Genomic DNA, 13356 nt, shown 5'->3' with positions numbered 1-13356 from the left:
GTTTATTTTATTTTATTTTATTATGTCTATTGTATACTCTTAAAAGTGTACCTATTTTCGAGGTATCTATATGATGACTACAGCCCTCAACTATGGTGGTATGTCATCATAATTGGTCATTTTTGTTCTTTTACTATAGCAATTGTAAACTTTTCAAAAAGGTTATTAAGATATGCACTTTAAATGTCAAAGGCCTCAATAGTCCTTTTAAGTTGTCTCTGTTCCGGACAGAAGGCGTAAAGCAAAAATGTGACATAATTTGCGCCCAGGAAACACTTTTTTTTTCAAATTTTGTTTTATTGAATTTAGAAGCATTCAAACAAGTATAAATGTACTATAGGCATGCAAGCCTGCAATCGTAATCAGTACAGAAATAATAAAATAATACAAAGAGGGGGAGGGGAAAGGAGGAGGTTTATAACATCAAATAAAACAAATAGAACAGAGTGTCTAAATATAGCATAACATCTACAAATAATACTGTATTGCACACATGATGTGAACAGGCTACATGTCAGAGATAAAGTGTGTCATTTAGGCGAACGACCAAGTCTAACCAATGAGATCTTACAACAAAGAGACTAGCTAAGCAGCAAAGGAGAGGGCCCACTGTTTAAGAAACCGCTTGTATATCCATGTGTCCCAACCCAACAGAACAAATACATCACACGGATATAGCGCTACTAACAGTGGCATGTCTTGTATCATTTAAATGATACACCACGCCACGGTTTCCATAATTTCAAAAATTTGGTATGAGTACCTCGCTCCCAGCTAGAGAGTTCCTCCAACCGAGCAATTTATTGAATTTCCTTAAACCATTGTTCTAAAGATGGAGGAGTCATTGACCTCCAATTCAGAGGGATGAGAAGCTTAGCAGCCGTTATCAAAATCGTGGGGAGATTATTCTTAGAGGGGATCAACTCCGGCGTTGGGAGCCAAAGGAGGATAAGCTCAGGAGAGAGAGAGAGACTTAGAACATATTAAATCTACATGATGTAAAACATCTCTCCAGAATGGTTTGATAACCGTACAGTTCCACCAAATATGGGACATCGTACCTCGCTCAGAATTACACCTCCAACAGGTATCATCTGGTGAACAACCCATTAATTTCAGCTGACATGGGGTTTTACGCCCAGGAAACACATTTAAACAAAACTAATACTTCTAGATTATGTAACAGACATTTCCCATATATCTTTTACTCTCACGCAACTGATAAAAAAAGGAAGTGTTGATAGCTTTCAAAGACACAATTGCCTTTCAGTTAACATCTTTGTTCTCTGATGTAGAAGTAAGGCTGCGTTCACATCTGCGTTGTGGCTTCCGTTCTAGAGTATCCGTCAGAGGACCACAAGAACAGAAGTTAACGTTTACGTAAAAAAAAACATTGATTTTAACCCCTGCAGTCACACCCTGCAGATAAAGCGAGCACAGTACCCCCCGGGCCTCCACGCGATGGATCGCAGGTGGCGATTGTTGCTATGGCAACCAGAAAGCCGTTACTAGGCTTCCTGGTTGCCAAGGTACGGTAGCCTATTAGGTCCTGCCCGAGGCATGACCTAATACGCTGTCAAATGAAAAATGACAGTTACGATGCACTGCACTACATAAGTAGTGCAGTGCATCGTAGCGGGGATCAGAAGACCAGATCTTCAAGTCCCCAGGTCAGTGTAAAAGAAAAAGTAAAAAATGTAAAAAAAAATGTGTAAGAAAAATAAATACATAAAAGTTAAAAAATAATAAATAAATAATAAAAACAACACTTGCTGTTAAGGATCTGCCAGAAACAGCTTCTGTATCCACGCCCATAGGTAATCAGTCTGCACCTGCTTCTATGTCTGTGAGACTGACTCCATCTTCCACCACTCAGGATGGCAGGCTTAGGAGTGGGAGAGCCTATCACAGCCTGGCCAGACGGAGATAGCTCCCGCCCTCTGTCTATTTATACCTGCCTTTCCTGTTCCTCCTTGCTTGTGATTCTTCTCTGTTGGTTTCCTGGCCCTGCTGCAGCTTCTTGAACTACTTGTCCCTACTTCGTATTGACCCTGGCTTACTGACTACTCTTCTGCTCTGCGTTTGGTACCTCATACACTCCTGGTTTGACTCGGCTTGTTCCCTACACTCCTGCTCTACGTTTGGCACCTCGTACTCTCCTGGTTTGACTCGGCTCGTTTACTACTCTTGTTGCTCACGGTGTTGCCGTGGGCAACTGCCCCGTTTCCCTTTGTTCTGTGTTTCCTTGTCTGTTGTGCACTTATCGAGTGTAGGGACCGTCGCCCAGTTGTACCCCGTCGCCTAGGGCGGGTCGTTGCAAGTAGGCAGGGACTGAGTGGCGGGTAGATTAGGGCTCACTTGTCTGTTTCCCTATCCCTGTCATTACACTTGCCCTGTTTCCCTGATCAACTCCTTTATTATTAGAAAAAAAAAGAAAATATGAAAAAAAACCTATACATAATAGGTATCGCCGCGTTCAGGACGGCCTGATCTATAAAAATATCACATTATTTTTACTGCACGGTGAACACCGTAAAAATTTTTTAATAAAAAACAATGACATTTTATTTTTTGGTCATCTTGTCTCAAAAAACATGTAATAAAAAGTGATCAAAAAATTGCAAGTAACGCAAAATGGTACCAATAGAAACTACAGTTCGTCACGCATAAAACAAGCCCTCCCGCAGCGATATCAACGAAAAAATAAAAAAGTTATGGCTGACAGAAAATGGCGACACTAAAACATGACTTTTTTAGAAGAGAGTATTTTTAAAACACTGTAAAAAAAAAAAAAAAAAAAGAAACGTGCTAGCATTGCTGTTTTTTGGTTTCCTCGTCTCCCAAAAAATGGAATAAATAGTGATAAAAAAATTGCATGTAACCCAAAATGGAACCAATAAAAATTACAGCTCGTTCCACAAAAAACGCGCCCTCACACAGCTCCGTCAACGGAAAAATAACACGTTATGATCCTCAAAACGCAATGATGCAAAATGACGGCCCAGACTAATTTTTAGGTCCAGTAGAATTTCACTAAATACCCTACATCGTCATTTGCTGGACCCCACAGGTGGACCCTGTAGATGCAGCGGAGATGAGGAAACTTTAGGGCCTTGTGCGGCTTATAGGGCTAGTGAAGAAGTCAAAGATTAGGCAATACTGGAGCGCAGATATTTTGTATAATACCCAATAAACCCGGCCTGTGCATAAAGGATTGGTTCAAAGTGTACCACACCAATCCATTATTACATCTTCCTATTATGCCCTGATGTACTCCGCCCAGTTTACATATGCCCTGATGTACTCCGCCCAGCTTACATATACCCTGATGTACTCTGCCCAGCTTACATATGCCCCCACATTATAAGCTGAAATACCATTTGCGCTTCAAAAGCCAAATGGTGGTCCAACTGGCAGTGTACCCAAACGGAAATTTATGACCACATATGGGGTATTACTGTATTCTGGAGAACCCGCTTAACAATTTATGGGATGTGTGTCTACGGTGGTACAAGCTGGGCACAACACATTGGGCACTGAAATGGAAAACAGCACTGTGGAAAACAGCAATTTTCAATCTGCAACATCTATTGTTTACTCATTTTTGCAAAACACTTGTGTGGTCAAAAAGGGATCTAGTTTCCAAAATGGGGTAATTTTTCGGGAGTACGACTGTACTGTTACTATAGCTCAATGCAACATGGTGTCAAAAAACGAATCTTGTAAAATCTCCACTCCAAATACTAAATGGCGCTCCTTCCCTTTAGAGCGTTGCTGTGTGTCCAAATAGCAGTTTATGACCACATGTGGGGTATTTCTGTACTCCGGAGAAGTTGCTTTACAAATGTTACGGTGCTTTTTCTCCTTTATTTGTTGAGAAAATGAAAAATTTTGAACTAATGCTTCGTGTTATTGGAAAATAATGTAATTTTTCATTTTCACTGCCCATTTGTAATAAAATCTATGAGACACCTGTGGGGTCAAAATGCTCACTACACCCCTAGATGAATTCCTCAATGGGTGTAGTTTCCCAAATGGAGTCACATTTGGGGGGTTACCACTGTACTAGTACCTTTAGGAGCTTTACAAATGCGACATGGTGCCGAGAAATCAAACCAGCAAAATCAGCGCTCCAAAAGCTAAAATGGCATGCCTTCCCTTCTGAGCCCTGATGTGTATTCATACAGTGGTTTCTTACCACATATGGGGTATTTCCGTACTCTGGAGAAGTTGCTTTACAAATGTTGGGGTGCTTTTCCTCATTTATTTGTTGAAAAAAAATAAAAAATTCTGAGGTAAATCTACATCTTATTGAAAAATAATGTCATTTTTCATTTTCACTCCCCAATTCTAATGAAATCTATGAAACACCTGTGTGGTCAAAATGATCACGACACCCCTAGATGAATTCCTCTAGGGGTGTAGTTTCCAAAATGGAGTCACTTTTGGGGGGTTTCCTTTGTTTTTGCACCACAAGACCTCTTCTAACCTGACATGGTGCCTGAAATATAATTTAAGAAAAATCCACTAGGTACTCCTTTGCTTCTGAGGCCGGTGTTTCAGTCCAGTAGCGCACTAGGGCCACATGTGGGATATTTCTAAAAACTGCAGAATCAGGGCAATAAATATTCAGTTGTGTTTCTCTTGTAAAAACCTTCGGTATTACAGGGAAAATGGATTAAATGGAATTTCTGCAAAAAAAAAAATGACATTTCCAAATTTCCCTTCCACTTTGCTTTAATTCCTGTGACACGCATAAAGGGTTAAGAAACTTTCTAAATGCTGTTTTGAATACTTTAAGGGGTGCAGTTTTTAAAATGGGGTGATTTGTGGGGGTTCCTAATATATAATGCCCTCAAAGCTACTTCAGATCTGAACTGTTCCCTAAAAAAATAGCCTTTTCAAATTTTCTTGAAAATATGAGATATTGCTGAAAAAGTTCTAAGCCTTGTAACGTCCTAGGAAAATAAAAGGATGTTCAAAAAACGATGCAAACATAAAGTAGACATATTGGAAATGTTAACTAGTCACTATTTTGTGTGGTATTACTATCTGTCTTACAAGCAGATACATTTGAATTTTAGTAAAATGCAAATTTTTGCAAATTTTCTCTAAATTTTGGTGTTTTCCACAAATAAATATTGAATTTATCGACCAAATTTTTTCACTAACATAAAGTACAATATGTCACGAGAAAACAATCTCAGAATCGCTTGGATAGGTAAAAGCATTCCGGAGTTATTACCACATAAAGTGACACGTCAGATTTAAAAAATGAGGCTGTGTCATAAGGTCCAAAAGTGGCTGGGTCCTTAAGGGGTTAATGGGTTTTATTTTTGAATCAGTTGTGCTTAGTTAGGCTCCGTTCCGTCAGGTTTCCGTTTTCTGACAGAAGAAATGCTGTAGTCTGCTGCGCTATTGTTTCCGTCAAAAATTATGGAAACCTGACGGAAAAGAGCTTTCCGTTTTGTTTTTTAACATTGAAGTCAATGGATGACGGATACAGACTGATATGCCATCCGTTTGTATCAGTTATGCATTACGTTAAGCGGATCAATTTTTTTTCTGCACACGCACAGACTAAAAATTAAAGCAAGAAAGATGCAAAGATAAAAACGGATCCGTAACAACTGAGTAAAACTGATGATAAACTGACACCAATGGAAAGAAAAGTGTCAGTTTTTTTGACAGATCCGGTAAACTGATCCGTCAAAAACAAACATATTTTGCCTTCCGTTCCATTCAGTTTGGCATCAGTCTGTCCGTTTTTTATTTTATTTCAACGGATCCGGTAAAACGGATGCCACAACGCAGATGTGAACAAAGCCTAAGATATTTGTTGGTCATTTGTCTCATCAAAAATGCACCTTTCACCATAGTTGATCTTTATGCACCTTATACTCATTAGCATAAATTGACCAAAACTTATTTTACCTAGTTCAATCAAAGAAAAAAGACATTCTAATAATTTGTGGAGACTTTAATAGGTCTATACATTCTATTCTCGACAGATATCCTTTACATCCTAGACATAAAAGCCTTGATTTTTGAAACTTATTACACACAGAGGAACTTTATGATGCATGGAGAATCATTCATGCATCTGAAAAAGACTTCACTTTTTTCTCCAACCCACATAATACATATTGACAAATAGATTTGATATGAATAGACAAATGGCTACTGCAAAAAATAATGTGTACAAAAATTGATACGATTACGTGGTCAGATCACCGACGTCCATAACCTTCCAAGAATCCTTTAATTCTACTTCAACTTCACCATGGAGATTAAATAATTATCTTCTTAACAATGAATCTTATGTCTCTACTATTGAAAACAACCTATCTGAATATTTTTCCTTGAATAGTACGGATGATATAGTGTGCTCATAAGGCCGTCATAAGAGGTCATTGTCACGGCGCGGGGTGCGGACCCACTGGGCCGTACCGCGTAGCGGGATAGCAGCTGGCCAAACAGGTACAATACAAAAAGTCTATAGTCCAGGTACCTAAGGCAATGTAGACAGTAGCGGTGATTCAGGCTGAAGAGGAGGCTCCAGCAGGAGACAGACATGCGGCGGAGTGTGACACAGTAGATGCAGCGGAAGACACAACTCGACTTGAACTGTAGACGGCACAGAGGCACGGTAGCAAGGGATACAGGGTACAGTAGAAAAGTAGGTATGGGGAAAGTGGAAAATAGAGCAGGATTGGTCAATGTCGCCTTCAATTCTTTTTATTGATACCGACTGATATAGGTGAAGTAATTTTGTTGTGCAATGTCCACTTTTCCTTTTATTGCAGAATATTTCCCCCTTTCCCCATACCTACTTTTCTATGATTCATTAGGTGGTGCACACCAGAGCAGGAAGGGCCATTATAATTTTAAAGTTAAGAGATAAAATTGGAGTTTCTTCCTTTATAACATACAGGGTACAGGCAGCAGGAACGGATAACACTGGGAACTGGAAAACACTAAGAGACCATTTGCAAGACAAACTTTAGGTACACAACAACGCTCAGGCAATGATCAAGAGGGCAGAGCCCTTTTTAATAGTCCAGCAGCATTCTGGACTGATTGCAGATTTCCTGCAATTGTGCGCGCACTGACCCTTTAAGGCCATGCGCGCGCCCTGCGGAGACAGTCTCTGAACCAGGAAGTAAGTGCCGGCATCTCTCAGGAGGGAGATGCCGCCGAGAACTCACATGTCCATGGCCGCGGCCGTCAGATGGTAAGTCAGAATGACAGGCCACGGCCATAGATGTTACAGTCATTTTCTCACACCAGCCTCTCTTGAAAAACGAGCCAGATTGTCTTGAGTCAAAGAACTTTCAGACAAACTTATAATTCTGGAAGTCAAAAATAAAAATTACATTTCGTCCAATTCGATAGGGGAAATCAAAACCTTTCGTCACCAACTGAACCTAACCCTTCAAAACAACTATTAACTCCATCTTCGAAAATTTCAACTTTCGGATTATAGGCAAAATAACAAAGCTTCTAAACTTTTGGTAAACAAATTACGGGAAAAAAAAAAAGGTCCCGAATCCCTTACCTTTTGGACAAAAAAACAACAAAAAAATTCTTAGCCCCCTTGACATTGCCAATGAATTTGCTATTCATTATTACTACTATTATTATTACTCGTCCTTATACAATCTCAAGAATGAACCCAACACTATTCAACCGACTTTGGAAGGTATAAATGAATTCTTGGAAGGTATGGATTTACCCTTACTTAATAGTGAGCAATAAAAAATCCTAAACAGAGACCTCTCCATTAGGGAAATTACAGATTTTATACACTCTTTAAAGCACAATAAGTCTCCTGGACATGATGGTCTCACAAAATAATATTACAAAAATATTCTTATAAAGTTCTTACCTATTACACTGTTTTAACACTATTGTGTCCACTGGTAACACTTCAAGTGAAATGCTTCATGCAATAATTGTCACACTCCCTAAAAGAGGGAAGTCCCCAGATTCTCCTGCAAATTTCAGACCAATATCCTTATTAAATTCTGATCTTAAAATAATGGCCAAACTATTGTCAATTTGACGTATAAATATTCTTCCCTCTATTTTCCATCCTGACCAGGTGGGATTTATAAAAGGTCGTCAAACTTTGGATGGCACGAGGAGATTTTGTTGAAATTATTGATGTCTACTCTCGTCTAACACCTTCTCTCCTCCTGTCTCTGGATGCGGAGAAGGAGTTAGACAGAGTTCATTGGGGTTATCTGAGACTGGTTTTGCAGAAATTAGTTTCAGGTCCTTTCCGGTCATCAATACTCCCACCTAGTGCAACAGTGTAATTTTCTGGTTTCCAATCGAAATCTTTTAAAATCACTAACGGTACCAGACAGAGATGCTCAATGTTTCCTCTCATTTTTGCGCACTTACTGGAACCCTTTGCACACCCCATTAGATGTTCCCCTCTTATTTCTGGTATTTCAATAGCTTCTGAAGAACACCTAATTGGTTTGTTTGCAGATGATGTAATCAAAACCTGACACTTCATTGCAGACGACGGTCTCACTAAATAACATTTTTAGTAAGGTCTCCGATTACAAAATTAACCCCCCTAAATGTCAGAGTATTAACTTTAATAGACCCCAGAAACAAAAAAACCTTTTAGTAGACAAACACAGTTTCCATTGGGTAAAAACAGAATTAACCTATTTGGGAATCAAACTTACATTTGCACCCTCAAATTTGTTCAATTCCAACTCCCTTATTGGCAATGATTAGATCAGACTTGACTATTCTCCAAACTCAAGTTATATCGTGGCTGGGTAAAATAGCTGCGGTAAAAATGATAATTCTCCCAAAAATTCTTTACTTATTTTGAAATATGCCAGTCTCCATTCCCATTATCTAAAACAACTTCAAAGATATTACACTTTTTATGAAACACAAAAAGAACAAGAATTAAAGCAGACATCTCATACCTATGTCCGCAATCAGGTGGCCCAGGTTGCCCCTCCATCCTGAAGTATAACAGAGCTGCTATCCTAGATCAATTAAGGCCACTATGGTCCAATTATAGATCAAAACGCTGGGTTGAAATAGAAATGCATCTCCTAAAAACGATATATATTAAACATTTTCTCTTAGCCATCTCCCACTTAAATTATTCATCCCAGCTTTCCTTGTCCACCATACAAGCTATTATATCCATATGGCCTATCATTACCCATAAAAAAAAATTACTACAAATGAATATTTTAATAATTCCTTAGACCCTTTGGAAATTGCGATCCTAAGTCCTTCTCTCTCTAACTGGAAAGATAAAAATTCAACGATCAATAATGGGAATACTGTAACTTTGTTTTATTCTGAAATCTAACCTCAACGTACAACTTACCTACTAAAAACTTCTACGAATACCTTCAGATCAGACATGCTCTTCATAAAATACCTCCACACTCAGTTGGCCTCCACTCTCCCTCTCTTCTTGTAAGTTGGCTCTCTTTTTCTAACAGATCTAACAAAGGGCTGTCTAAATGTTACATAATATTACTTAATCCAAAATTAGACCTATTGGTTCCTATTAAACTCATTGGGAATCTGACTTATCCCAAAAATTCACGAATGACCAATGGGAATCAGCTCTCATTGCTACTGCCAAACATTCTAGGTGCATTAACCATGTAGAAAACTCAAGAAAACTTTTCCATAGATGGCACAATACATCCAGTAGAATGTATAAAATATTCCCAAATTTATCCTCGAATTGTTGGATTTGTGACAATCATAGGGCTACCTTCTTTCATATGTGGTGGGTATGTCCTAAGGCCAATGCAAAAATGGATCAAAGTTTTCCAATTACTATCTGAACTATACGGCTACAACATTTCTCCAAAGCCTGAACTGGAACGTCTTTCAATAGGATTGAATGTATTCCCAATATCTTTTCAAACCATTCTTCAAAATATGTTGATATCCACTAGGCGTTCAATCGCCTCGACATGGAAAGAAAAATCTTCTATAAAAATTTAGGAGATATTATAAGGAATATGAATGATAATTGCTGCCTTGAATGTATGTCTGAGTCTGTAGTTCTTAACAAAAGATTAGTTTAACCCCTTTACGACTGCCATACAGCTATATACGTTCTAACTGCCGATGCCCTGTGCAGTTAGCATGTATATAGACGTTTGCAGCATGCATCGGGGTTTAATGAGTGCAGAAGCTGCTTCAATGTGAGCAGCTCTGCACTAATCTATGTGTCGGCTCTCTCTACAAGTGCTGAAACCTCTTTAACTTAGTTTCATAAAACAAACGTGTTTTTTTTAATGAAACTAAACTTACAAGTGCAGCTCTGCTCACAATGAAGCAGTCTGCACTTTTAGCTCCCCCCGTGTGTCGACACCTCCCTCTTCCTTTTCCCTCCGTAGGCTTCTGCCCAGTGATAACGGAACAAGTGTTCTCGTTATCTGGGCAGATAAGGAAAGGTTTGTTTTAACGCTTTAGTCTTCTCCTGTCTTCTGGATCCCCTGCGAGGGGAGAGTGAAGAAGGCTAACTGTTATAGACCTGCAACAGTGTATGTATAAGTATGTATAAATATATATATATATATATATATAGATATATACAGTATGTATGCATACACACACACACAGATAAATAACAGATAAATATATAAATAAATATATAGAAATTAAATACAAAAGTGTTTTTTTCCACATTTTTAGTGAATTGTCTGCTCATAATGAAAAATGTAAAACATGGTACATGGAATTAATTAAACTAATCTAGAAAATGAAAGCCTCATAAGTCTTGTAAAAAAAAAAACAAAGTAAAAATAGTTGTGATATTAAAAGCGGTTGCAAAGATATTATTGTTTAATCAGAAATTGAAAATTGGACCTCGGTATCAATGACCCTTGGTCATGAAAGGGTTAAAAAAAAGATGGAATACTTGGCTTAAGAGTAAATATAATAGCTCAACGATTTCTCCTAAGGTTTAACATGTCTTGATGTCCATTTACTTATAAGATTTCTCTTTATTGTATGTCATTGTATAAGATGTACCATGGAACACGAGTTCTATTTTGTTGTATTTTTTCCCCCTTTGCGCTTACCCTTCATTTTCTTTTCCCGTCCTACTTGCATATACTTGTGCAACACGCAATCTAAATGTGCATAACGAAAAGATGTAGGTTTATTTTCTTACATATTGTTATTTATTTGCAAGCATATTTATATGGATTTTTTTTTTTAATAAAAATCTAATGTTTCAAAATAAAAATAAAAAAAGGAATATACTGCTTATATTTAATTTATATATAAAATTTAAAAATATGATTAAACAAATTGTTTCTTTTTGTGTAGGTCTGTATTTCCAAACTGCATCTGTAGTGCTGAGGATGAAGGGGACTCTAACATAGAATATCTTCACCTGGAAAATAATTATATCAATACAAGAGAAATATCTCCCTATGCCTTCTCCTGCATTCGCTCCTATTCCAGTGTTATCCTAAAACCACAGAAGATCAAGTAACAGATTGAATCTGACGTTCTACTTGCAAGGGCCTGTTCACACTGAGTTTTTTGCAGGCAGAAAATTCTGCCTGGGAAAATCATAAAGTGGTTTTGCACCACACGCGTTTTTTGCCGCGGTTTTTGAAGGTGCTTTTTTTCATATTTTTTCAAGAAACAAAGTGAAATTCTGCACGCGTTTTGTGCCGAAAAACTTGTAAAAAACGCGTTTATTTCTGTCTATTGATTTCAATGGGGTTTTTGAGGCGGAAAATGCCTCAAGATAGGGCATGTCGCTTTTCTTCCCCGCGATCGTTTATTTTTGCTCGCTGTAAAAAAAAACGCCTCCACCTCCCATTGAAATCAATGGGAGTCAATTTCAGCTGTTTATTGCCGCGGTAAAAAAACTTTGTGTGAACAGGGCCTAAGAAATCTTTCCAAACTTATTAAGCTCAGAGTATTTTGTAAACAGGACAGGTCTCCCAGAACATGACAATGCTCTGAGAAATACAAAGTATAGATACTTTACTTTCACAGCAGTTCAATAAATTAAGAGCTTGTCCACACGTAACGGAATTGCTGCAAAAAACGTCTGCACTAATTCCGCAGAAACTACCATAAATTCCGCTGCATGAAAACCGCACCATTTCCTGCGTTTTTTTTTACTGCAGAAAATGGTGCAGATTTTGCGGCATTTTTTCAATGCTAGGAGATGGTGATATCTACTCTGAAAAACGCAGCAATTCAGGCCACTTTCCACAGCAGGAATTGACATGCTGCGGTACAAAAAATATGCACCGCAGGTGAATTTCTGGTTAGAAATTTTATGCAACGTGTGGATGGGATTTGTTGATTTTCACCCACTATGCTGCTACTGTATTCTGATGCATATTTTTTGCAATTCCGGGCGGAAAATGCAGAGCAACTCCATTATGTGTGGACAAGCCCTTATTGCATTCATATCAGAGAAGCTCCAAAATTCAGATTATCTTTAAATAATTTGAAGTGCAATGGGGCAGATGTACTAATGTGGATGCGTCTAGAATATGTTGTAAAATTCACCAAAATGTGGCGCATTTCTGTTGCATCTAGTTTTAGACATATTTATTAAAGAGAACTTGTCACCTGCCCCAAAAACTGCTGCTGACATCTCAGTTAGATTGCAAGCACCTCACAGATTCTGACGATTTTTAACCTTTTTCTTTTAGCCCCCACCGTTGCTGAGATATCGGTGCCGTAAGTTTTGCTGCCAGATATGCAAATAAGGCCTATGGCTATCAAGTGGGCGGGTAACATCTGTCACTTGATAAGGGGTAACTGCCCACTTGACAGTCAAAGGCCTCATTTGCATATGGGACACCAGAACGAACGGCCCCGATATCCCAGGAATGGTGGTGGCTACAAGAAAAAAATAAAAAGCATCGGAATCTGTGAATAACTTGCAATCTAACGGAGTTGTCAACTGCAGTTTTTTGGGCAGGTGACAGGTCCTCTTTAAGCAAATGCATGCATGGCTAAGCAGAAAGGGGCGTGGTTTAAAATGGGACGCTAAAATTCTGCCAAAAATCAAAAAGCCACATCGAGAGGTGGTATAAGGGGAAACAAAATGTACAACAGTGAAAGCACAATGCTTCAAATTTATAATACAGCATGCACCACTGTGATAAATCTGGTGCATCTTCCGACTGCAAGGTTTAAGCTCCTGCTGTCTAAATCTCATACAGCATTAGTACATTTGCCCCATATCTATTTTTTCCTGGATGACATTAAGACAATCTCACTATTTTCACATTCCAAACCTACCATTACTATATATGCAATTTAACTAATGGGCATTGTGGGATTGTAAGGCAGAAATTATCATAT

At 38.4% G+C, this 13356-nt stretch overlaps 2 protein-coding genes across 3 annotated transcripts in view; one reads left to right on the top strand and one right to left on the bottom strand.

Annotated features, from left to right (window-relative positions):
- Positions 1-12735, top strand: part of ECM2 (extracellular matrix protein 2) — a 57750-nt gene extending 45015 nt beyond the window's left edge. Inside the window, exon 10 of the mRNA XM_075832323.1 lies at positions 11344-12735. Within this exon, the coding sequence (XP_075688438.1) occupies positions 11344-11512 (169 nt within the window). The 3' untranslated portion in view covers positions 11513-12735. The remainder of the gene's footprint in view (positions 1-11343) is intronic.
- Positions 1-13356, bottom strand: part of CENPP (centromere protein P) — a 392723-nt gene that overhangs the window by 104881 nt on the left and 274486 nt on the right. The window lies entirely within an intron of this gene.

This window comes from Rhinoderma darwinii, chromosome 7 (assembly GCF_050947455.1).
Source record: "Rhinoderma darwinii isolate aRhiDar2 chromosome 7, aRhiDar2.hap1, whole genome shotgun sequence".
Lineage (NCBI taxonomy): Eukaryota > Metazoa > Chordata > Amphibia > Anura > Rhinodermatidae > Rhinoderma > Rhinoderma darwinii.
This window is presented reverse-complemented; position numbering and strand designations above follow the sequence as displayed.